At 36.2% G+C, this 25,438-nt stretch overlaps 1 protein-coding gene across 1 annotated transcript in view; it reads right to left on the reverse strand.

Annotated features, from left to right (window-relative positions):
• Positions 1–25,438, reverse strand: part of ADAMTS20 (ADAM metallopeptidase with thrombospondin type 1 motif 20) — a 215,325-nt gene that overhangs the window by 17,825 nt on the left and 172,062 nt on the right. Inside the window, exons 29-32 of the mRNA XM_063446941.1 lie at positions 8,887–9,054; positions 7,208–7,381; positions 6,530–6,700; positions 4,995–5,195 (exon numbers count right to left, since the gene is read on the reverse strand). Coding sequence (XP_063303011.1) covers positions 4,995–5,195; positions 6,530–6,700; positions 7,208–7,381; positions 8,887–9,054 — 714 coding nt within the window. The remainder of the gene's footprint in view (positions 1–4,994; positions 5,196–6,529; positions 6,701–7,207; positions 7,382–8,886; positions 9,055–25,438) is intronic.

Consider the following 25,438-nt stretch of genomic DNA (forward strand, 5'->3'; position numbering starts at 1 on the left):
TGCAAAGTTATTCACTTCGGGGTTAAGAATGCACAAGCAATTTACACCCTAAACAGGAGTGAACTAGGGATAACCACACACGAGAAAGATTTGGGAATTGTTATAGACAACAAATTAGGCAGCAAAATGCAATGTCTGACATCTGACTGCTATTTTGGGGTCAAGAAGGAATTTTTTATAGTTTGTTGCAAAATTGGAAGCGCTTCAGACTAGGTTTTTTGCCTTCTTTTGGATCTACAGCAAAAACATATCTGAGGAAGGCTGAACTTGATGGATGCAAGTCTCTTTTCAGCTATGTAACTATGTAACTATGTAATTATGTAACTATGTAACTTGGAATTTTCACAGCTGGTCATCATGCAGCCATGTCCTATTTGGGACATTTTGTAAGCCATCCAATGTAATTTATCCCCTTTAAACCATATATTTTTGAAAAGTAAACACCCTAGGGTATTTCAAATGGTGGTATTTTAACACTTTCCATGCACTACTTCTACCACCAGTCTTTGTCAAACTTTTGGGTAGTCATTGTTTTGTGTTATTTTTTTTCTCATATTGTACTTTAGGTATGGATTCTCAGTTCCTGTTATGTGTTACTGATAGGGTACAACAGTGCCCCCAATGTACAGGTTTTAGGGGGTTTAGAAAACTTACATTGGTCAAATGTAGGGCTTTCCCCTTTTCCATGTTTGCACATTGAAATTTGCCATATTGGTTTGCTGGGCCTATGTTGCCTTTGAGACCGTATAGCAGCCTAGGAATGAAAATTAACCCCAACATGGCATACCATTTGTAAAAGTAGACAACACACGATATTCAAAATGGGATATGTCCAGTCTTTTCCAGTAGCCAATTAGTCACAAACTCTGTCCAAAACTAGAATTAGTTTGCATTTTTGCACACATTAACTGCTATTTCACTGATGATATTATCAGTATAATACATTTTACTGCTCTAAAACACTCATATTTGTGTAAAGTAATGTTTCACGAGTACAACAGTACCCCTCAAGTACAGTTTTTATGGTGATTTAGAAAGTTACAGGGTCAAACATAAGATTTGCTAATGTCTGTTTTTGTAAATTGCTATTTGCAATTTTACGGTGTTTTGGAAAGTTACAGGGTCAATATAGGGCTTGCCCAATTCAGTTTGCCAGATTAACATGGCTTCCTCTATAATGTATGCCAAAATGAACTGATTATAAGAGAGCTTGCTCATAATGATAGCCTAGCGTTGCGTACTGGGCTGCACATTCGCAGACATTAAAATAATTCAGGTGCATGTCTAGCTTAAGCATTATAATGTGTCCCTGAGCAAGTCTGGCTAGCTAGTCTGTGAGTCAGATTAAAAAGCACAGATTAAGAAGCACATTAATATATATATGGTAAAAGGTTAAAAGGCCATGGGATATCCCTAAACAGTAATAACCATGCTATAACATAAGGTTAATATACTATGGGGCGTCAGACGTTTATATCAGGTAAAAAGCGTGCTCTGAATTTTAAGTAACAAGTTTTAAGATTACAGTAGTTTATTATCATCGTTAGTGATGGACATGCTAGACTTGGTTTGTATACATTCTAGAGTGCCACGCTTAGACAGGTAGGCAACATGCATTAACAGTTAACTAAGTATAAGCTACCGCTGGTGACTGTAAGGTCATAGGGTCACAGGCTTACTTAAGATAGCTATAAAAGTAAGTTTAGCGAGCAAATTATAAACAAAACGCTAGAACTTAAAAATAATAAAAGTTAAACATGTTGAGCCAGAGTTTAGTTCAGTTACAGTGGAGCTCCCTAGTGGCTCAGCTCAGTGTTGCGTTTCAGTACATGACACAAAATAATATTGCTTGTAACTTTCTGGATAGTGGTTTCTACGCTATGTTATAAGCTAGTCAAACATAAAATAATTATACTAAACATACGAAATATACATGCGTCGGACATAGTAACACTTTGCTTCTTTGGAGTTTGCACAATATATAATTATTGCAGTAAATCATGCTAGGCTAAGTGTGCGCCCACCACTACTAGTCGTGTATATGATTATAGGTGTATTGCACCTTTTTATAGTGTAGCACCATTCTGTAGGGCAGCATGGGGCTTATGTGTGTGCATGGAACAGTGTTAGTAAATCGATTGTGTGTTGTGATACAGGCTAGTGGGTTATCTGCAGTACGCTGGGTGATAGTACAATAAGATTAAAATGGGTAAGCAATGAATATAGGTTAGTTCTTCATGTCCAAGCTATGGAACTTAAGTGGGTTACTCAGAGAGGCTGGCTAGGCATGAAGGGTAGGACACGATGATAGGATGTTGCTTGTCATATTTATGTTTCTAAAGTATGGAGCCATCTCTACTTGTTTCACTATGTTGATGCTATAAGTGTGTAAATAAGAGTCGCAGGAATGTGAATTAACCCCATCATGTTCAGTGAAGTCTCCCGAGTATAATAATAATCCCCATGTAAAGGTTTTATGGTGTTTTAAAAAGTTACAGGGTTAAATATAGGGCTTGCCAATTAAATTCTCTGGACTGTCTGCCTGGGTTGTCAGGCACGTCCCTCAAATTATAATTAAGAACATCAAATAATTATGTACTTAATAGTTAAATATATATGTAGAATGTGTGTGTGTGTGTGTATATATATATATATATATATATATATATATATATATATATATGTATATATATATATACACACTCCCTCCCTGTGTCAAATTCTGGCTCTCCTGCCTGTGTCAGAGAGCCTCCCTCCCTTGCCTGTGTCAGAGAGCCTCACTCCCCTCCCTCCCCTGCCTGTGTCAGAGAGCCTCCCTTCTCACTCCCCTGCCTGTGCCAGAGAGCCTCCCTACTTCCTCTCTGCATCAGACAGTCTCCCTCCTTACTCCCTGTGTCATATATCCTCCCACTTCCCTTCTCTCTCCTCCTCTGCCTCCCTCTCCTCCTCTGCCTTCTGACCTTTAGTTGACAATCTGTGGGTAGAGGATTTAGTTTCCTCTACACGGACTGATAGGGAGTGAGAACACGGCAACTAAAGGTCAGCAGGGGAGGAGAGGGAAGCTCTGACACAGGGATGGGAGACAGGACAGACGCTGCAAGAACTGACAGACAGGAGGGGAGTGCTTTCCCTCCTGCCTGTTAACCGGGCAGTTCTTGCAGCCAATACTGTAAGGCAGACACGCTCTATTAGAACGTGCCTGCTACTTCTGTTAGTTCAGTGGAGCTAACGGAAGTAGAGAGTGAATTTCCCCAACTATTTGATTGACAGCTGGTGAGGCGTTCCTATTTTCTTATATAAAAGTGTTAATTTCACAATGACATTGGCACTTTTATAAACTGGGATTTTAAAGGGATACTCCACATCCATATAGCTATTCAGCAAGTTATTGTTCCCCTACAAATTGGAACTTTGATTGCCCCTCACTCCCTCAGAAATAAAATTGCATTTTGGTGCATAATCTTGTTAATGTAACTGCCTGCCCAGCTACTTTTTTCAGTAAAATTACTAACAATGTTTCTTTCAAACATATTTACTATATAATAAACATAAATGCACACCTAAAATATATTTTGATAAAACCACACCAATCTTTAACATCAATGCCTCAATATGTTGATTCACTAATTGGTATAAATAGCTGTACCTCTGCTAAACTTGTTATGCTCAGATGTTATTTTAAAGATCTGTGATATTCACAATAACACATCACAGGCTGGCTTTGGAGCCTAACTGAGCTGGATGATCTATTTCCCCAGCATGCTAAGATATTAATACACTAAAGAAAAAGCAGATATAACACTGTGAATAATTGCTGCAAAATAGCAAGACTTTCTCACCGTTTTTCATCAATAAATAGTACAAAAAGCAAAATAAAACATGTGAGACCTTAGAATGGCATAAAAAAGATCCAACTGACTCTCTCACACTGACAAAATAAATAAATGAAATAAAGAAATAATAATAAAAATAAGAAAGAAATCAAATGTGGTTTACCCCCAGGGCTCGAGTCCTGCATGAACGCGCGGTGTTCCTCCACTTTTTTTGCATCAGGAACGCCGTTTCCGTTGTTCCTGCAGGCACTCAGGGGGCAGCAAAAAATGCTTCCACCAAATGCCCCCCATGTTCCCCTTGTCATGGTGGCCTGATGGCCACCTGATGCCCCCCCCCCCCCCCCCCCCGAGCGGGTGCCTTTCTCCATATCAGACGCGGCGAGGGAGCAGTGTTCTCTCTGCTCCCTCTCATGGTGCGCCATTTGCTGATGCTGGGAGACGGAATATGACATCATATTCCGGCTCCCAGCATCAGTAGACAGCACGTGCGGCGAGAAGGAGCAGAGAGAACACACACACAAAAAAAGGGGAGACCCAACGAGTGGATTTTTCTCCTTCTCCACCCCATAGGCAGCCGATTGGAGGGTAAAAAATAAGTAGGGACCATTAGATATCTAATCCCCAGGGGAATTAAATACTTGGTCCCATAAAGAACCCAGAAGATTTCTAGTCTCCTGGGCATTAAGAAGGGCCCATGAGCTTGAAGGAGTTAATCCCATTAGGGTTTAAATTCTGTAAAATATAAGGACCAATACATACCTAGGAGATACCCAGTATCCTGGCCCTAAAAGGCTCAATCTCTTTAGGAGTAATCCCTATTAAATGTATGATGCCCAGTCTGCTGGACCCGCAGAATACATTTATAGTCTGATTTTTATGAAGAGACCAGATTGGATCTCAGTAACCAAGTCTTATTAGGAACCCTTTACTAATTAGTGTTGTAGCAAAGTTGCACCATATAGTCAAAATCATTTTTGGTGTAAGTTTGTGACAGGCTTACTAATTCAAATTGTTACACGTTTAACTAGAATGAGAATTTTGAATCACAATATAATGAACGTGAATCTAAACACAAATTGAAATGAAATTCAACCTTCAATCTTGTAGTGTATTTTGATGATTTTCAATGGTAAAATAAACACAGAAAAAAATAGAACTAACCTTGGTCCACTTCCCAACTCGCCAAGAGACAGCACGTACACAGCTCATTCCGTGACATTTATGGTCCAGTAAGTGAGGGCGAATAGGACATCTTTTATAGTAGGTGGATCTGACAGCAGCTGTATATTGATTATGAATAACCGGTACTAATTTGCAATACGTTATTTTCTTCTTGTTACCAAACCAGCAGACATCAGAACACTAGAATGTACAGTTTGGGTAAGGAATAAGATAAAAGGCATTAATTAAAAATATATATATATATGTTTAATAATATTAAACACATATTGCCATTAAATGTACATAAAAATGTATTCCAGAATAAAAACTATCCCATATAAAATTATTGACATTACAATACTTGGCCAAAACAAACTGAACCTGTGACGCATGCGCCTTTATACCTATTTCCCCCAGTAATTATTTGTTTCAGTAATGTGAAAAAGAACAAAATAAAACAACATACGTGTTAACACCTATGCAGAATGTATAGTAGAACATAAATTAAAGCAAAAAAGTAAAAAATTATTAAGTGGTATCCTGATGAAAACTCTTTGCGAAATAATAAAAAAACTAAAACAAATTTAAATACTGAAGCATTAAGTACCATAAAACACCAGTGACTTAAACAGAAGATTGTTTTTCAATGCTGAAACCCAAAAGACTGAGGGTATAAATGAATTCCTTTATACATTTTTTTTTATTTAGCTTTGATTGAACTTAAATAATAAACATAAATAACTGTTTTCTCTGCTGTGTCGTATATATAAAGAGCTGCCTGTTCCAAACACCATAAGACATTCTAAAGCATGCAGACATTGAACCATGCCACCCACAAACTCTGCTGTGCCCTTAAAGTGTGCTAGGCATGGCTGTAAAGGAGAATTGTAGTTTCGGTTAGGTTTTAATATGATGCTTACCTATCCCCTATAGATAACAAATATGTATATGTGAGGTTTGATAAATCCAAAACCTCTTTATTTTGGAACTGGGTGCTTCCATCTCAGCGCCTTGTCAATCATTGTTATAAACTCTGACCTGTGTTCCTTTCAGTCAGCATAGAGCAGGCCTTCCGCAAACTTCGGCCCTCCAGATGTTGCTGAACTACAACTCCCATGATTCTCAGCCTATCTATTTCATTCATGGAATCATGGGGGTTGTAGTTCAGCAACATCTGGAGGGCCGGAGTTTTGGGAAGCCTTGATATAGGGAACAGGAGAAATGAAACAACTTTTCTATTTCTATTTAAAGCAAACACAGGCACTTCCAGTGTAATACAGTATTTTTATTTCTAATTTTTGATATCCTTGTTTCCAATACATTATCTGTTATAATGCTTTAAGATGAATGGGTCCGCTCCAGCCTGGAGCGCTCCTTAAAAATCTAAATATATGTGAATCAGCTCCAAATGTCACAGATTTTACTAATATTTATTTTTCATTAAAAATTATGTTTTTTTTTCTTTTTACGTATATGCAAATTTAATCTACATCATATGATTTTCTGCAATATGACTCTGCTGTATCAGAATATACCTGTGATGTATCTTCTGTGACCACTATGTGTTGGCATTGAACGTTGTCACATTTCCTGGTTGCTTGTGGCTTAGAAGTAGGGTCACAGTGGGACTCGTTTACTGGTAGACTGCTGCTATCAACACATTTCACCTTCCTTGTGGACTCCCTCGGCTTGCATTCTGTTGAACACTAATGTACACAATGTAAAATGATCAGATTTCTTGTTTACTATCCTCACAAACACAACCATAACATTCCAAATATTGGAATATTTTAAGATACATTGATTTAAACCTCAAATGCTCACCAACTGTCTTTATCTGTAATAATGTGATTTGATAATTCCTTCACTTGAAATTTATAACATATAAAGGGCGATGATTTCCTTAGCTTTTTTTGTTTTTTTTAAATATTATCATGAAATAAAAAATGTTAATGTAAATATTTTTTTTTATTTAACCCCTTAAGGACCAAACTTCTGGAATAAAAGGGAACCATGACATGTCAGACATGTCATGTGTCCTTAAGGGGTTAAATGTTTGCTCTTTATATGGAAGAAATCATAAAGGATAATAAAAACATACAAATAACATCACATTCTATGTTGTGCAAGTTTATCCAAAAATATTAAGTCATTTGAAAGCTTGTCTAAAAATATTAAATTGAGGCCTTAACTTGTACAAAGTATATCCTTACCTTCGGCCAGGGGTCTGCAGTCCAGTGGTAATGTACACATTCGGGTAACCAACAGTGTTTTTCGCTGTCTGGACGTCTACTTTGATTACAAAATGCATCCTTTATTCTCCCACGACCCCTCATCCTACAGTAAACATCTCTATGTTGAATTCCATCCCCGCAGGTCACTGAGCACTAAACATAGTAGTATATAGATAAAGAAGATACTAATTAATATAATAATAATAATAATAGTAGTTTAGTATGAACGTTTATGGGGACAAATGGTATTTATAGTGAGTTAGTTTTTCATTTTCCACGAAATTTTCAAGCAAATACTACAGATTGCTCACGAAAAAAATATGTCCTTTATGGATTTTTCTCAATAGCTAAAATATATATTTATTTAATTTGAAAAAATATATAAAAATGTCCACAAAATGGCAAAAATGGCTCATCAGAGATGAGAGCCTACTAATGAGACATTATTTATATTGGTAGCACATAGCTATATCAAACTAACCATTAAAATAAGCACTATAACAATTGTTTTTGCATTCTACGTGCATGTGAAGTTTATGTTTTATTTTGAAACAGAGCAAAGTTAAGCTGATGCTCACTATATATTGTCAATGTCTTAAAATACATTTGTCGTTTTCCAGTTATTCTTCGTATTAAACTTCAAAGAGAAGCAGAATGTATACGGAATAATATTGAATATAAAATTTTTAAATCCAGCTGTGGAACACTTTTTTATCTCTTTGTATTTCTGTTCGTATTTTTGCACAGGAATTCTAAGAAACCCAAGTTATGAATATGTAGAAGATTTCTCATTTCCATCTAGTTTGTCTCTTAATCTATTTAAAGCAATAGTTAATTTAAAGCAATTAGTGGAGTAGTCTAAAACTGAGATATGTAGATAAAAGGGATGGGGGTGGAGGCTGAAGAAACTCCTCTATTTGAGAGGCGTGCCCAATGATGCAATCTGACCAAGTTTATAGTAAGTTTATAGATATTTGTCAAATACTTTTCAAAGTTTTTTTGTTTTATTTTAGTTTGCATTTTTAGTTCAGAAGTGTTTGTTTGCTGGTTTAAAAAAAAAAATATTGTCAAGTGATACACGACCCTTTAACCTGTACAAAATACTTCAAGATTGAAGATGTTTCTTTTCTACCTATCTTTCACCAAATGGCTAAATGAAAGTCTATTTTATATAACATAACTAAATAAAATGTAAAAAGTACCCATATTACAAAAACAAAACTGCCAATATTAAAAAGCTTGATACATATATATGTATGTCCACTTTACCAGGCAGTCTTGCATGAAGTTACTTGTTAGAGCAATGTGGTTGGTTGGCTTCCAAGCCAGCCGATCACATCATTCCCTCCTTTAAAGTCATTTGAGCTGCAGCTCGGGGACAAATTACTCTGTTTTTTCTTAGCATCACATTTTATTAGTTGGCTAGATTTTAAGTTTGTTTGACTTCACTGTGAATACTTGTGTACTTTATTGAACAACCCTAAGTCTATCACAAATATCACTTTGAGTTCATCCCAAAAACTCATAGTTTTGTCCTAACAGGAATGTACTAATCATTTCAGCACTAAAGGTGTAGTAGCAGAATATATAACATTTTCAAAAAATACTTGGTTTGACAGGAGAGAAAAAAAAGATTGTACTTCGACTGCTCAATGTACCTCCTTCCACTTTTTAGCCTTCCATGAAGGACATCTTCCAGGTTTACAAATCTTCTGCATGCGAGGCTTTCGTAAATGTTCGCAATATTCGTTGTTGACCTCTTGCTGGCCTTTGGTTCTACAAGATACACTGCGTTGTTTAATTCCTTTTCCACAGGTGACGGAACACTTAAAAGAAGAATGAAATGACATTGTTAAACTTGAGCACAGGACAGTATTTGCTAAATTACAACTGTTAGTCTAAATGTAATATTTCCATTCCAATTTAACAGAACACAGATGCAAGTCAATGGACATTGTTGGCATAATACATAAGAAACTATAGTAATTAGTTCTATTGGAAACTAAAAGAGAAACTATACACATTTAGATATATTTACCCAATCAGGGCTCACTAGTGTCTGACTTGTTCCAGATTCAAAGAAAACTATAAGCAAATCTTACATTTTAGACCAAAATAACCAAATTCAAAGAAAAGCTAAATGACATTTTTAGAATTTTTCAAATTGCGTTTTTTAAGCAGAAAACTTTAAATTCACTTTGAATTCACTTTATATTTCTTATAATTCACACAGCCTCTGAACTACCTTATTGTGAGATCAGAGGGGAATTTTTACATTTAAGAAATTGCCTTTTGTGTTGACGTGAACTTAAAAATGACAATGAATCTCAGTTCCACCTTTTATCTCTTATCCTCACCTTATGTCTATTTTAGTTTTCATTTTATATTCATGAAACATACAGACTGGTCTATAGAGACACATGTTATGAGTTCTTCAGTAGCTGCATCTCAATATTCTATTAACCAGAAATTGCAAGAACCATTACTCCATCATTCTGTTCACAAACTATTAATGTAAATAAGAGAAGAACTTTCTTAAATGTGAGCTATGTGTCTTTTAGTGTTCAGCAACCAACAAAGAACTACATTTTATTAAAGAAAAACATAGATATAGCTTGGTCACCACTTAAGTCAAAGTGACTTTGAACTACCACTAGGAAGCAGCAAAGGCAACGTTTTAAACTACATGGTCTACGTTGTGCCATAAACCCAAAAGCATTTTTTTCTGTTATTACAGTATATTTGAGTGATGCTCTTTACCAAAACTCTTTACCATAGATACCAACTTAAAACGAGGACCAATCACCACGGAAACCAACAGAATGTGTCACAATATTTAGAATTTTGCAACCATAAGAGCATTTTTTGCTTTGGAAATTCTCTCCTTGCAAGCTCTGCCAAATATATCTCCAAATCCTATTATCACATTGCAAAGTGACATGATTAAACTCTTTTGTATGGTAAAATATTACAAGGAAATTAAGCAATAGACATTATTTGTTAAATGAAGAAAATCTGAGGCATGTTTAACAGATATTTCTGTTTTAACCAAAAATTTGACTTACTAAAGTAAGTTATGTCCTAAAACCAGATAATTTTTACATATTATTTTAGATTCTATGATGAGTTATTATTATTTATAAAGTGCCAACAAGTTCCATAGTGCCGCACAATGGGTGGACTAACAGACATGTATTTGTAACCAGACAAGTTGGACACACAGTAACAGAGGGGTTGAGGGCCCTGCTCAATGAGCTTAAATGCTAGAGGGAGTGGAGTAAAGTGACCCAAAAGGTAAGGGTAGGGTAGAAAAGTAGGTTGCTAGGATAGTATTCATTGAGTGTTTTGATTTGATGACAGTTGCAGGAGAGGAATCAGGGTGCAGGGTGGGGGGGAGGGGGGGAAGCTGTTCACAGTTTAATTGATATACTTTCCTAAAGAAGTACGTTTTCAAAGATTTTTTGAAAGAGTGGAGACTGGGTGAAAGTCTAACATAGAGTGCAAAGGCGTTCCATAGGAATGGTTCAGCCAAAGAGAAATTAATTAAGTGAATCGCCGGATGAGTAATATAATAGGTAATTTCTTACAGAACCTTTCTTCTAGGTAACATAGAAAGATGTATTATTACATTTGGAAGTGTAGGACTGCATTCTGAATTCCAGAACATTTCCAAAGAACTTGAAATTTTGATGTTATTCAATTTCTGAATAAGGTCATATAATTCTGCCTTCAAATCTAAGAAATATTTTGCTTGTTGTATGTTTAGTGACAGCGTTGACACCGACTGCTATATATAATAATAGCTTATTGTAGTTTTTTGCAGTTGCAATAATGACGTTTTTCATGAAGTAATTTTTAATCATTTCGAAAAAATCCAAAATGAAACACTGATTCAGTGCATCGGAATAGCTCCGAGCAGTTTAATCCTGGGTATAGAATGAGGATGTTTTTTCCCAGGATCATGTTGCAAGGTAATGAAGTGGTTTTTAATGGACCCTGTTTATTTTGTTTAATATTATTGTCAATTTCAATAGTATACACTGTAAGCACTCAGATTAGAGTTCATTTGCTGTATAAAAATGGACACAGTCAACTCAAAATGTGCAACGTATGTGCAATGTATAGTGGCTACATGAATACTTAAAGCTGAGTCTTACATTAGATCAGGCTTCCTCACATTACGGCCCTCCAGATGTTGCTGAACTACAACTCCCATAATTATACAAATGAAATAGATAGGCTGAGAATCATGGGAGTTGTAGTTCAGCAACATCTGGAGGGCCGGAGTGTGGGGAAGCCTGCACTGGATTGTAGAAATAATTACATGAAGCATTTAGGTTTTATTAAAGACTTAACTAAAAACTTGACGGGGCAGATGAGCTTACACTTAAATGGCTATTGGAATGATACTAAAAAAAACACCAGTTATTTAAATGTGCATAGGGATTTGGGACAGTGCTCAAGTAACTTTTTTCTTTGGTTTTTATTGTATGCACATATTTAGACATTTAAATGCTATTTTCTAAAAGTTGTAGCTTATTTGTTAATGCATAAAAACCTAAAATTAATTATGGAGACATGGAGACACTGAAATTTCCTCATAGATATGCATTGATTCAACGCATCTCTATGAGGAGATGCTGATTGGCCAGGGCTGTGTTTGGCTTTGCCCCCATTCTGCCTCCTTGGCTGAGATCATCAGAATTGACAATTTCCTATGGGAAAGCATTGGATTGGCTGAGATCATCACTTCTGATGATGTCAGGCAAGAAGGCAGATTAGGGGCAGAGTCAGACCGGAATAAAGGTAGGATTTTACTATATTTAGGGAGTAAGAGGTGTTAATAGTGATTTTGATATGGTTGTCTTCCTGAGCATATAGTGCTCTTTAATGCACTTTCCTTGCAGTGACAGTTTGATCAGACTCTATCTGTATACACAGAAATGAAACACTACATATCTAGACTCCATGTACCATGACAGCTTTACCTCACTTAAGTGGTTATGGTACTAAAAGTAACACTTTAAGGCCAGATAATTTTACCTTAAATTTGAAATTCGCTCTGAAATCTTACTTAAATAAATAGCCCCAAAAGTATAATGAAATGTGAAAGGGAAATTCCATCATTATTTTGATCGTATTTTTTAAAGTCATCTAAAATGTGACAGTTCAGTAAATTCTGTCAGTTTTCACATTTCTATATCAGAAGACAGACTAATTTCTAGTGGCAGAAAAATATTGCCATGTTTCTATCAGAAGAACTGGCAGAAAAAAAATCATGAATCTATTGCATGGGTACAAAAATGGACATGTTTAAAAATGGTGACTAGGGCACAAAAAATGGCAACTAAATTACAACAATTGTAATTGTACAACAAAATTGTACAACAAAATGGCAGATTTTTAGCCAATCCCATAGGGAAAGCATTGGATTGGCTAAAATCGTCACAGAGGTGGGGCCAAATGCCATTTTGACCAATCAGGACCTCCTCATAGAGATGCATTCAATCAGTGCATCTCTATTAGGAAAATTCAGCGTCTCAATGCAGAGCGTGGGGACGTTGAACGGCAGGGCTGCTTACTGTTACCCACCTTAGTTTATAAACCCTACAGTGTAATTGTCTTGCTTCTATATTTATCAGTATACAGTTTATACAGTGTATTGATAAGGGATGGAATGTTAGATACATTTATAGAATCCTGAGTCATTAAAGGGACACTGAGCATGAAAACAACATGAGTGTAATGAAACTGTTTTGGTAAATAAAACGTGGCCCTACAGTCTCACTGTTCAATTTTCTTCTTTTTAGGAGTTAAATTACTTTATTTATACACCAAAACCACGTAACTATGCTAAAGTGGTTTTGGTGCTTCAAGTGGCCCTTTAATTGTGGCCCTTGGATTGTCTTTGCTGCGCATGACCAAGCACCCATCAGAGGAAAATCTATAATGCGGTTTGTTTCATTATTGTCCTAGTTTCTCTATGTTCAGTGAATACAGCACTATACAATGTTCAGCAAGTTTTGAAGAATAATCCAGAGTGTATTACTGTGTCCAGAACCACAAGATAAATATTTTCTTCTAGCAAATGTTTAAGTTATGTATTTAATACTGTATAATTTATTTTAGGTTTGGACCAGGGATAGGACTAGGGTTAATTACAGGTACCACCATTATTTCAGCCCCACTATCTGCCTTGTTTCTGTCTCGTCAGCCATATGCGTATCTGAATTATTTATCTGACTTAACACATTGGAAGTGAAAATGAAATAAACGTTAATAAAAGTAGCAAATTTCTTAAAAAATATTTCCAGGTACATTGCGACACATACATTTAATAGAACTATATATTGCATAAGTAGGAAAATTGTAAAGCATTCACATACCTCTAGATCCCTCCGCCCCTTATGGCTTCCATCTGCTAAAAATGCAATTTCTGAAAAAAATAAAAAACAAGTCTAGCACACCTCTCCCTCTCTCAGTGGAGAGCTAGAAACTGCTGAAACCATGAAAGATTTTATTTCCTACTGAATATTGCACCATGTATTGTACTCGAGAGGACACCAAGGTACAGTATTTTAAGCTTTGCAAATATTGCTACACTATAAAATACAAATGTTATCGTTCCATAAACTTTAACGGAGCCTTTCCCCCTGCCATTTTGTAGTTTAAGTGTTTAATAAGGAACAGGAACTAAAACATATATTAGAAAACATTATCTTATGTATTTAACTCTTTAACCCCTTATGGACACATGACATGTGTGATATGTCATGATTCCATTTTATTACAGAAGTTTGGTCCTTAAGGAGTTAAGGAGTGTATGCTAGTCTGTTTTGACAGGATTATTTACTTGAGTGAGAATTCAAAGTTTATTCATAGTAAATTTAAAATTTCACTTTGAATTTTCACTTTAGCGACTAACCTTGTTTGTCTTTCATCTCTGGCAGATTAAAACTCATCCGAATTTTTTTAATTTTTTTTTTAGGCCAGGCAGTATTAAATCTGTTTATAGGGTATTTTGGTTTGAATGAATTTCATTGATGCAAACGATTTGGCTGAACTATAAGGGTGTGTGAAAATGGGCCAAGTACAGCAAAATCTAAATATTATGTATATACTTTACGGTACACTGCAGTAAGTAAAATCAATTTTTTATATCTATATTTTTATCTATCTAAGCATTTATATCTATATCTATCTAAGCAGACTAACAGTTCCCATAGGTCATCCTATTTTTTAATAGTGTCCTTGACCAGAGACTGTTATGACAGCAAGGACCATCATAGCTCCTTAAGGGGGTAAATAATATCATTACATTTAGCATTCTACTGGTTGTTAGTTGTGTTGCCTTGTTTTGTTTTGGAAAACTTAAAGGGACACTCAAGGCACCAAACACGTCATCTAAATTAAGTTTTTATGGTGCAAGGAGGTCCCTGGAGGCACTCTTACCTCAAGGAGTTAACCCATGCTTCCAGTGGTGATGTCCAAGTGGTGATGTCAAACTGCCCCCCCAGGCGGCAACCGTCTTTTAAAATGTCAGTTTCAGGAAGCGTAGTGTGCAGGGACACCGCGGATTGGCTGAGAGTGGTCAGCTGACACTCTCAGCCAATCAGTGATTCCCCATTCACTAAACTGGCTTGAAAAAGTTACGTTTCTTTCCAAGCCAGGTTAGTGAATGTAGAGTCACAGATTGGCTGAGAGCGTCAGCTGACCACTCTCAGCCAATCAGCTGAGCACTCCACGTTTCCTAAATCTGAATCTGAATCTGAGTAGACATCACCCCTGGAGCCAACTTTGGCGTTAAACCTTCAAGATTAGTTTAACCCCTTGAGGTAAGGATGCCACCAGGGAATTCATTTAGATGAATTTATTTTGGTGCCTGGAATGTCCCTTTAACTAAGTGTCAAATTAAATCCATATTGATACATATATTGCAAGATTAATAATGGTATTATGGTATTCAACTGTAGTCGAATATCATTATACAGAATGTAGGTAATTTGCAGTATAGAGTAATAAATTATGTGTCATTAAAAAAAATCAATAACATGTTTAATTAATATAATATAAGGTACTAATCTAAATAAAACATATTGATATTTGTTGATTATGTTTAAATCAATGATACAATAGTTAAGACTTTATTTCTTATACTAATCAAATGCAAAAGCAAAACAGATGTTAACTTGGAATACAGTGCATTGAAAATGCAGAAAACTTAAAACTTAACTAAATTATCTATTTTTGGCTCATTTTCATTTGAGGATTCTATTAATTTCGGATTTTAGAAAAACCCCTATGTTCTTAAGGGATGTTTTGTAAACCTTGTTGTTCAGAGCTGTAGAATATGTGATTGCTGAATAAATCATTGCTTATAAATTAATATTAATGACCAGAATCCTTTTGCAGTTAGTTCTACTGGTTGGAATTAATTATTGCTGTGTTGGTATTTAGAAATACAAAAAGGAAAAAAAGAGAAAACAATGCCAAAAAAGCACACACTAAATTTAAGCTTATTGGGTTAATTGGGCACATAATCAAACAGGGAGGAAAAAAAAGACAAAAAATTAATAAAAACTTCCCTGTGCATTTTGGAACTCTGGGTCCTATGTCTAAGGACACCAAGGTCCGAAATGCATGAAGAAGTTGTTGATTTTGTCTTTTTGTTCCCCCTGTTTGATTCTGTGTCTAATAAATTTCAAGTTGGATTTTGCCTTGTTTTGTGCTTGTTTTGTGCTTGTTTCTCGTTTTTTCATTTTTGGATTTTTTTTTTTTTATCTGGAGTCTCCCTACCTGGTGTCTCTTCTAAGATCAGGTTAGTGGAGCTTTTTTTCCTATGTACCCCTACCTCTGAAGTTTTTTTGTTATATGTGATCTTACTTTCTCAGCAGCCTATTTGTTGTGTGTATGCCCAGGTTCGTTTACGTTTTTATTTGGTATATACACAATCTGAAATGTTTTATTTATTTTCTTATTATACCTTCAGTATAGCGTAATGCTCATATCTAATAGCATATGTCAAGCCAATACTTTATTACTCTTAGTTATTCCACAGGAATTATTTATGCCTCCCAACAGTCCTATTGTCGGTGGGTCTGTCTTGATTTCAGGATTCTGTTCTGCCATCCTGCTTTAGTTCCCTTGACTCATGCATCCAGGGGCAGCAAATTGCAAACTCTTTAGTAGATGTGCTCACGCTGTGCAGGGGGCACTGGAACCATGCAGATAGTGCTACAACAGTACTCCCTGCATGGTCCTGGGGTAAGAGGTCAGTCAGACAGATTGCTACACCTCTTCTATAGGCAAGCATACCCCCTTTCCTCCTAACGCACTCATTAGAAGCTTCACTGGTGGTGAGAGTTATGTCAACAAAGAGGCACACACAGGGTCTCCCCTCATCCCAAATGCATACCTCCCAATGTAGGGATTACCTCTACGTTAAGTGGTATTTGATAACATTGTTTTATTTCCAAATCCACAACAAATTCCACAGCTCTACTGAAAGAATACATGAAACATGTAGGTGATGACAAATTTAAGCAATGAAAGCCCTGCTCAAACCCAATTACAATTGTTAATCAGTCTTCTTGTTTGGATATGTTTGTTCTTTTTAAATTGTTTTTGAATTATAATAAAGATTGAAAAATTAATTACAGTACATATGCTTCTACATTTAATGGGACACTATAGGCACCCAAACCACTTCATCTCAATTAAGTTATGTGGATGCCATGTCCCCCTTGTTTTAACCTTGCAAGTAAAAAATATTTGCTGTTCTGCAGGAATGTCAATGTTTACATTGCAGGGTTTAAAGGAGACAGCCAAAAGACAGCCAATAAACAGCCAATAGAGGTGCTTCTGCAGAAATAGCAGAGAGTAAATCGGCTTTTTCGATTAGATGGTCTCATTAGATTAGTTGGTCTTGCCGTGCATGCGCACTGGGCTCCCTATGCTCTCCTATGGATCTATGATCTCAGCCAAGGAGACAGAGCCAGTTGTGGACAGGACAGTGGAGAAGAAAAGGTAAGGTAACTTACATTTTAACCCTTGTGTGGGTTTGGGTGGTCACCCAAATGGTGACAATGAAACTACAGTGTTGGGAATACATATTTATATTCCTAACACATTTACCATTGTTGATCCGATATAAGGAAAACACGCATCTGATTTCCAAATTTTAATGTTCTTTCTGTATAGAATTATAAGCTGCTGATTGTGGACTTTCCTGTTCTTGAGTCTCAATGAATGGCCTTATGTCCTCTGTACAGTAATGGTAATGCACAGGTCACCCGTAAACTATTCCGTTGACTTTGCATATATTGGTGTAATGTTATCATATCTGCTCTAAGACGTTCTTTTCTGGGGTTAACCAATGCATACTTTCAACTTTTCTCCAAAATAAAAAAATCGTTTATTAGTTTCCTTTATTAGTTTTGAAAACAACATCTGTACTTGATTTCCAGTAACATAATGTCCTCGAAACTGTGTGCCAACAATTCTTTTAATACAAGACAATACTAGTCTTTACGGCCAATGACTGTAATTGCACACTGTTACCAAGTCTATAATTATTCCCAAGTCTTATATAACTATTTCCCTTATTCATCTCTGTTTAGAGAACATTTGCAATGTTTATTTTTGTTCCGAAAATTTGCCTTTATCTACATGGACACATCAAAAGAAAAAGTTAACAAGTTCAGAATTTTAAATGTGAGAAAGGTCAGTCAGGTTGGACCATTCTTATCTGAGGGGAAGGGCTTCCTTGGGCAAATGAAAAAGTTAACAAGTTAAGAATTTTAAATGTTAGAAAGGTCAGTCAGCTTTAAATTATGCAGGACTCCTCTAGAGCAGGTGAGGAAAGTTCTCAAGATATGTACATATCAACACGTCTTATTCACCATTGATAATTGTAAGATTGTTGTAAACAAACCTTAGGTGAGATTGAAACTTGAAGGAATTGTTTAATTTAAACAGAATTAAAAACACATCATCTAATTCTATTGGAATTTGTTTTGCCAGGTGTGTTAAAAAGTTAAATTGCCTAAACTCTGCTATCATGGGTATGAATCCAGAATAAACACATGTAGAGGATTTTGGGATATATACCAAAACATATATTTAATAAGTAATTAAGGTGTCATATTTTTCAGTTATGAGTAATTTTATTTGTATGAAACAAATGCTCAAGGGGCAAAACATTTGGAACTCAAGATTTTGAAATGCATTTTTATCTCAGTAGGATACAACATCTTACTTTATAAACCAATATTATTAAAAGGCTGAATGGATTGCAACTTTCAGTACATTTATGATGAAGTGAGCTGTGGTATAATATTATGCTTTAGGGAAATCAATGATTGCTGCTATTTTTGTAGTATCAGCATTTTGTGTACGGCACAATAAATATTAAATACAGTCACTCATAAACCTGCAGTTTAAGATGTAAGAAAAAAATAATGAAAAATAAAAAGGCGCTAGCTATTATACTTGCTAAAATGTGGTGATTGAATCATTTGTACCATATTGCTCCTTCTCTAAAAAGTGGATAACAGTTTTAGATGTGCTTCATTTACATTTTATATTAACATGTATCATTTATAACTTAGTGTGAAGAAATCACCTAGTTATTTTGTTTATTTTATTTTTATTCCATTCGGTAGTTGTAACTACCGAACACCGACCACCCCCGGCTCATTAACTTCAACGAGAACAGTCGTTAAAGCACTCTCCCTGTGTGGCCGCCATTCGTATAGCCGAACGCCACGTGTATGAGAAAACAGTGGCCATCTTGCTTGCATGAAAGGATGCAGTGGGACTTGGTCATCGAGTGTCTGGAACTAAAATCGGACATTCGACTTCACGAACACCGGTCCAACTGTCCGAACACCTGCTTCCTTCTCCTGAACAGCTAGGAGAGTGCTGTTCGGTAGTTTTGTTCCCATGAACTAGGGGAACAATCTCTACTATAAGCCAGGGGGAGCAGTTCGTGCATTTTTTTCAGTTTTTCAGACTTCACAAAATAGACTGGCCAAACCACTAAAACTTATGGAACTGTTTTGGGCAGGAGCCTTGTGGGCGGCCAGTCACCTAAGACTTTCATAGTATTCGAAAACCCTTGAACTGATCTGGGTGATTTTTGGATATGTTGGTCACCCAGATCAGGGCTATCAGGGGATATGACGTTTGTGTGACTATTGTATGTTTTAGGGTACGTTTCACAATTTGGGGAAATTATAATTTTTCTGCTTGGAGATAATTGAGTTATTACTTTATCAGACCCAATTATCTCCAGGTAGAGAGGAGGGGATTGAATGTTTGTACTGGGAGTGTCACAGTTTTCCCCTGTATTATTATTGGCTGTATGATTTGTGTCCCCGTGCCCCACAAGGTCCACGTGGGAGGTCCCCTTGCATGGGGACTTGCATAAAAGCCAGTGTGGCACCCATTAAAATTCAGTTCTGTTACACCCTTCATCTAGTTTCAGCTGATGTTTGGGTACCTGTCTGCTTTACTGGGAGAATCTACTTGGGAAACTGTTATTCGTATGGAGAATTGGTTCACTTTATTTCCCGAATGGCGAATTATAATCACTCATGTTCTGGCCATTCGGGAGTAAACTGACGAATGGATATAGGATATACCAGCATTCGTTACAACTGGTGGCAAGCGGAGGGATTCGTATCCCGTATGGACGTCCCGAACCATGAAGGGAATGAATGGCTCAGCAATATGAACTATTGAAAAGATCCACATTGAAAGATTTACTGAAAGCTCGGGGCATAGTGGCAAGTAACAAGACAAAAGCCACATTAATTGCTGAATTAATACAGAGCAACAGAACCAGTGATACGGAAATGGAACATATGGAAGAAACCGAACTACAGAAAGACGTAAGATGGATGCTCAGCAGGTTGGGACCCAATCCATCAACAGACGCTATCCTGCAAGTCATGGCACAAGCCAGACAAGCACAAAGAGACCGGGAAGAAAGAGACAGATCATTACACGGGGATTTGCTGACATCCTCAGGAAATACAAACGGACTGCCATGAAAGGTAAATTATGCTGCTCTTAAGTCATTTATGGATGGAGAGATGGAGATTGATAGTTAGCTCCAAGATTTTGAGTGTCAGTGTGCGTTGAAGGGATTAGACACCACACAATGGGCTGCGATACTCAGCAGCAAACTATCCGGATGGGCAGCAGAGGCTTTCAGAGCAGTACCGGACGAGGATATTCACAATTATGAGAGGGTGAAAGACATTTTATTGGACATATACGCAGTAACCCCAGAGGCATACCGTAAAAAGTTTAGGGGTCCCCGGAAAGCGGGGAAAGTGTCACAGTTTTCCCCTGTATTATTATTGGCTGTATGATTTGTGTCCCTGTGCCCCACAAGGTCCACGTGGGACGTCCCTTTGCATGGGGACTTGCATAAAAGCCAGTGTGGGACCCATTCAAATTCAGTTCTGTTACACCCTTCATCTAGTTTCGGCTAATGTCTGGGTACCTGTCTGCTTTACTGGGAGAATCTACTTGGGAAGCTCTTATTCATATGGAGAATTGGTTCACTTTATTTCCCGAACGGTGGGTTATAATCACTCATGCTCTGGCCGTTCGGGAGGAAACTGACGAACGGGTATAGGATATACCAGCATTCGTTACACTTAGGACTGCTCAGTTTAGCTTTTTTATTGGATGAGATTGATAAAAAAAAGAGAAGAGCCAATGGTCTCTACAGACGTGCTATATCCAAACAATGGTGTTGTGCTGTGAGATTCCTTTAAAAACTATGTTTCCTTTAATTTCTTATTGGCGTTAAAATGCTCCATGCTAATGATTGTGTAATAGTTATCCAATTAAATCATTTTTGAACACAGAAACCGAAAAGTCTAGAACTGGCATTTTGTAGCTCACAATATCATCACAAGTGACTTTATCTCTTCAATCAATGTGTAACGCCACTGTCTATCCTATTGTCTCTTCTCAAAATGTCCTTATTCTTCCTAATTACTGAATGTCTTTATTCTTCTTAATTTGCCTTTAACTTACTTGAAAGAATTGTTTGATTAACTTTCTTCTGCTGCTTTAATGCTTCCATAAACACCACATAATAAGGCTACTGATATGTATATAAGTTGGAGAAATTCTTGAAGCAGTGTAAAAAGAAAATGTAATAATGAAGCCTTTAAATCTACCATTTTAAAATTAAGTTAGGATCCAATGATAATGGTGTATATTGATTTTTGGTGTAACCAACCCCCATGTTGTGTACTTGTCAGGAGTTATTTTAGGAAGCCTTGTGCTAAAATTGTACATTATATGTTCACACTAATCAATATTTGTGTATTTTATAGCATTTAGGAATACAGCCAGAGGCAGAGATACTGGAGGTGCAGTGGCCACAATGACCCCAGGGCCCACCATAGTTTAATTGTCCGATTCTGGCCACCCATCAAGTGGAGGGAAAGCAGTGAGAGCCCCAGCAGAGGTGAGCTATCCTGAGAGCACACCTAGGTTTCTAACGATCAGGCAAGGTCTCATGAGTGTCAAGAATCAATGGGTTCTGAATCAGTTGCTGCCTCCATCTAGCTCCACATCTTCTAACTCTATAATGCATGATGCTTTCATTGTGGATGATGGAGGAAGAGCAAATGTTTCAGCATGAGTGTATTTTTGGGTCTGCCCTGCAACACTGGAAGGAGCCCTCTCTGTTGATGCCTGAGTGAGTCAACCTGTTTCTCAGAAGAAAGAGAAGAAGACTGGGGTTGATGCCTGACTGGGAAGGGTGGTAAAGGTTGTTTTGCTGTTTGCTGTTTAATTAATCAATGTATTATTATTTGTCTGCAAACTTTGAAACATTTGGTGGGTCTGTAAACTGCATGAGGTGTCTGTATGTGCATTATTATATTAGTTATACCAACAATCTGTGCAGAAACCTTTAGGCTAATATTCTAGACACTCAGTGTACTCACGTACAAGCCTGTCTAGCCATTTCGTATTCAGAACGAAGTTCGTTGAACAACAATAAAATTATTATTTGAGTCAAATGCAAAATTCAGAAAACTGCAGGCTAATCATCAACAAGACTTTGCAGACATTTATTATAGCCCAAAAAGACTACATAGAACAGGTTCTCAGGTATATATTGAGCTATTTAGAGTAGGCTGGGTTACATAATGAAAACATTTCTCTGGGTTATTGCCTTCTGATACCATAATAAATAATTAGGACACTTTTTAAAGAGTTTACACCAATATAATAATCTATAGCAATCCAATGGACAATTGCTTCACAGGGACACTCTAAGCACCAAAACAACTTTATTGTAAAGAAGCATTTTTGATGTATAGCTTGCAGTCTTACTGATTAATTCACTGACAGTTAGGAGTTAAATTAGTTGCAGTCTCAATAGCATCCATGAAAACACTTGGTTTTTACAGCACAATATGTTTACTTTAGAGGTTATCTCCTGCACTGTTAATTTGATTTAACTCAAACACAGGATGCTGCTGAAGAGTCAGGAAATTATCAAAACAGGAAGTAAGACATTCTAAAATGAACACACTGTGCAATAAGTGAAGACTTGTTTTTTTTCAAAAAAGTGTCTAGGGATGCATAAACAAAGTGATTTAATTCCTAACTGGTAGGCTGACTGCATGGGGCCTGATCTATGTCAAAATCATTTCACTAAGCTAAAGTGTCCCTTTAAATTCTAATATTAAATACAGAAATCAAAGGCTACACAGCAGCAAAACAGATACAGCTACCAAACTATTTAATTAATTAAAAAGGCTGTTATTTGCATTTTTTTTCTTAATTCAACCACATGTTTGCAGGGCTTTGATTTAAATTAAACATTTAACATCTGTTGGGATGTTTTGAACATCATTAGCCGCGCCAAGATCTGTTCGTAAGAAAATACAATATTTATGGAATAATTCCTACGCAAAACCACAAATGATTTGTAGTAGTCTGAGAACAAAGAGAATAAAGACAAACAATAAATAATATGATTGTGTTATTATATAATATTATGTGCTTTATCTTTAGAATTTTAAATTAAACAAATAATTATACTATACTGTAGAAATGTAAAAAAATATTGTTTTTATTTGATAGTATTAATAAGACTGAAGCACCTAGGATTTTTGTACCTCTGGCACTATCCAGGGTGGGTCAAAAGTTGCTAACCACAGAAAAAAAAAAAATGCTCAAAGTAACACACCAAGATCCAGTAAAATCTAAGATCATTGAATAGTTTATGGACAACAAGGCGCATGTACATAGTTGCTTAAAACTAAAGCTATAAATCTGAGCCTTTTCATGTAATGTCAAAGGCAGATTCTATAGAAAAATGTGTAGGTCGTTTATAAAATGTATAGAAATGTACTATACAAGTAATCTTTTTAGTTGACACATGCAGCATGGCGGATTGACGGACTGCCGTGTACAGACTCATTTACAAAATATCTCCCCAAAAAATGGATAGTAAGCAGGAGTTTATGGGATAAAATATGACCACACAGACTAGAATAAGAGGCCCCTGATTGGTGGAACATTTTCTTGGTCTCCGAAGGATCTCTGATGCTCATTCTTGCCTCCGTAAGTACAGCAGCTGCAAGAACCATTTAAACTTTTTATTTCATTGTTTTAATTTTATTCTTTTGTATATTTTGTAATGCGTTAATGATATAATGCATTCACATTGGGACCCTTCCATGGAGTATCATTTAAATGTTTGATAATAGATCCATCTGACATTAAGTATTTTACAGGTTTTTTTTTTATGTATCCCAAAAAAATATATACATAACAAAATGATACTAAACAGCATTTCTAACATCAGAGAGTACTTGATCCATATGATTACGGTTCAAACATTTTCCAGATGGCAAAAACGTACTCCATTATACAAGAAAGCTATGGAGCCAAGCTGGAAACAATAAGTCTTGTTCAAAAGCTTCAAGTTTCCATGAGAACAAACATTTATCAACCTAATAACGTACTTTTTTTTCCTGGTAAAAGAATAAAATGTCTATTGAGGATAATACTGACACAGTTTTAAACACAGTCTGTTGTAAGAACATTTCCAAGAAAATTCGCCAATTTATGTCTCAGATAAGAACATATCTGCTGCATAGCTCAGAGGGATTTTAAAAACTGGTTCACTTTCTCTTCTGGTAGATTGTGCCTTACTGTCTCAAAGGTACATGGCTGTATTGCAGCAACCAACAGACATGTTCATTTACAGAATCTCTGAACAGAAAGCCAATTCCATACAAAAGTGCGGCTTGGTTCTATTTTATTCTGTATATTTATTCTAGGTTTCAGATTCAAATAAATACTATATATTTCTTTTAACTAAGAATTCAGTAGTGATAGGATTATTCAGAAGGAATTCAACTCTGTTCATCGTTATACTTAAATATGCTTCATTTGATTTAACTACGGTAGTTGGCTCGGTGGATCTTGCCAGACTATTTTGACACAATTCCAACACAAATTTATACATACCAAAACCATCTGTTATCCAAATCAAAGTGTGAGTAGAAAGCAGTGTGATTCATAATGTTTCTTTTTAATTAATAAGGGTAGTCACAAAATAACCACGATTCACGCACTCCTTTCCTTATGGAACACAAACAGGACACATTTTCCTTGTCCTTAAATAGCATCAAGCAGAGAAAGATGCTTCCAGAATTATAGTAAGCTATATAAAATCAGTACAAAACAGAAGTTAATTATATCAATAATAGATTGATAGAGAGTAGGATCGGCGGGCAGACAGACAGACAATAGATAGATGTGATCAATAGAACATATAACCAAGCAAAGAATGAGATAGTTTGTGTATATATGCACTAAGCATGCAATAAAGATAGAAAACAAAGGTTTAAAATCAGAAAAAAATCCACCTAGCCAAAAAAGATGAATCCCAGAGACAAAGTTGCATTTTAATGTGAAAAATATTGCAAGAATCCCATAGCTATATGTATCTCTCCTTGTCTTTTGGAGGTAGTGTATGATTGTGTAGAGCAGGGGTCCTCAAACTCCGGCCCTCCCCAGATGTTGCTGAACTACAACTCCCATGATTCTTTGGATATCTATGTAATTCAAAGAATCATAGGAGTTGTAGTTGTAACAAAAATATACCCCAACTCACAGGATTCAACTCGACAAAAGACAACACAGAGGAGAGATACG

This window comes from Pelobates fuscus, chromosome 3 (genome assembly GCF_036172605.1).
Source record: "Pelobates fuscus isolate aPelFus1 chromosome 3, aPelFus1.pri, whole genome shotgun sequence".
NCBI lineage: Eukaryota > Metazoa > Chordata > Amphibia > Anura > Pelobatidae > Pelobates > Pelobates fuscus.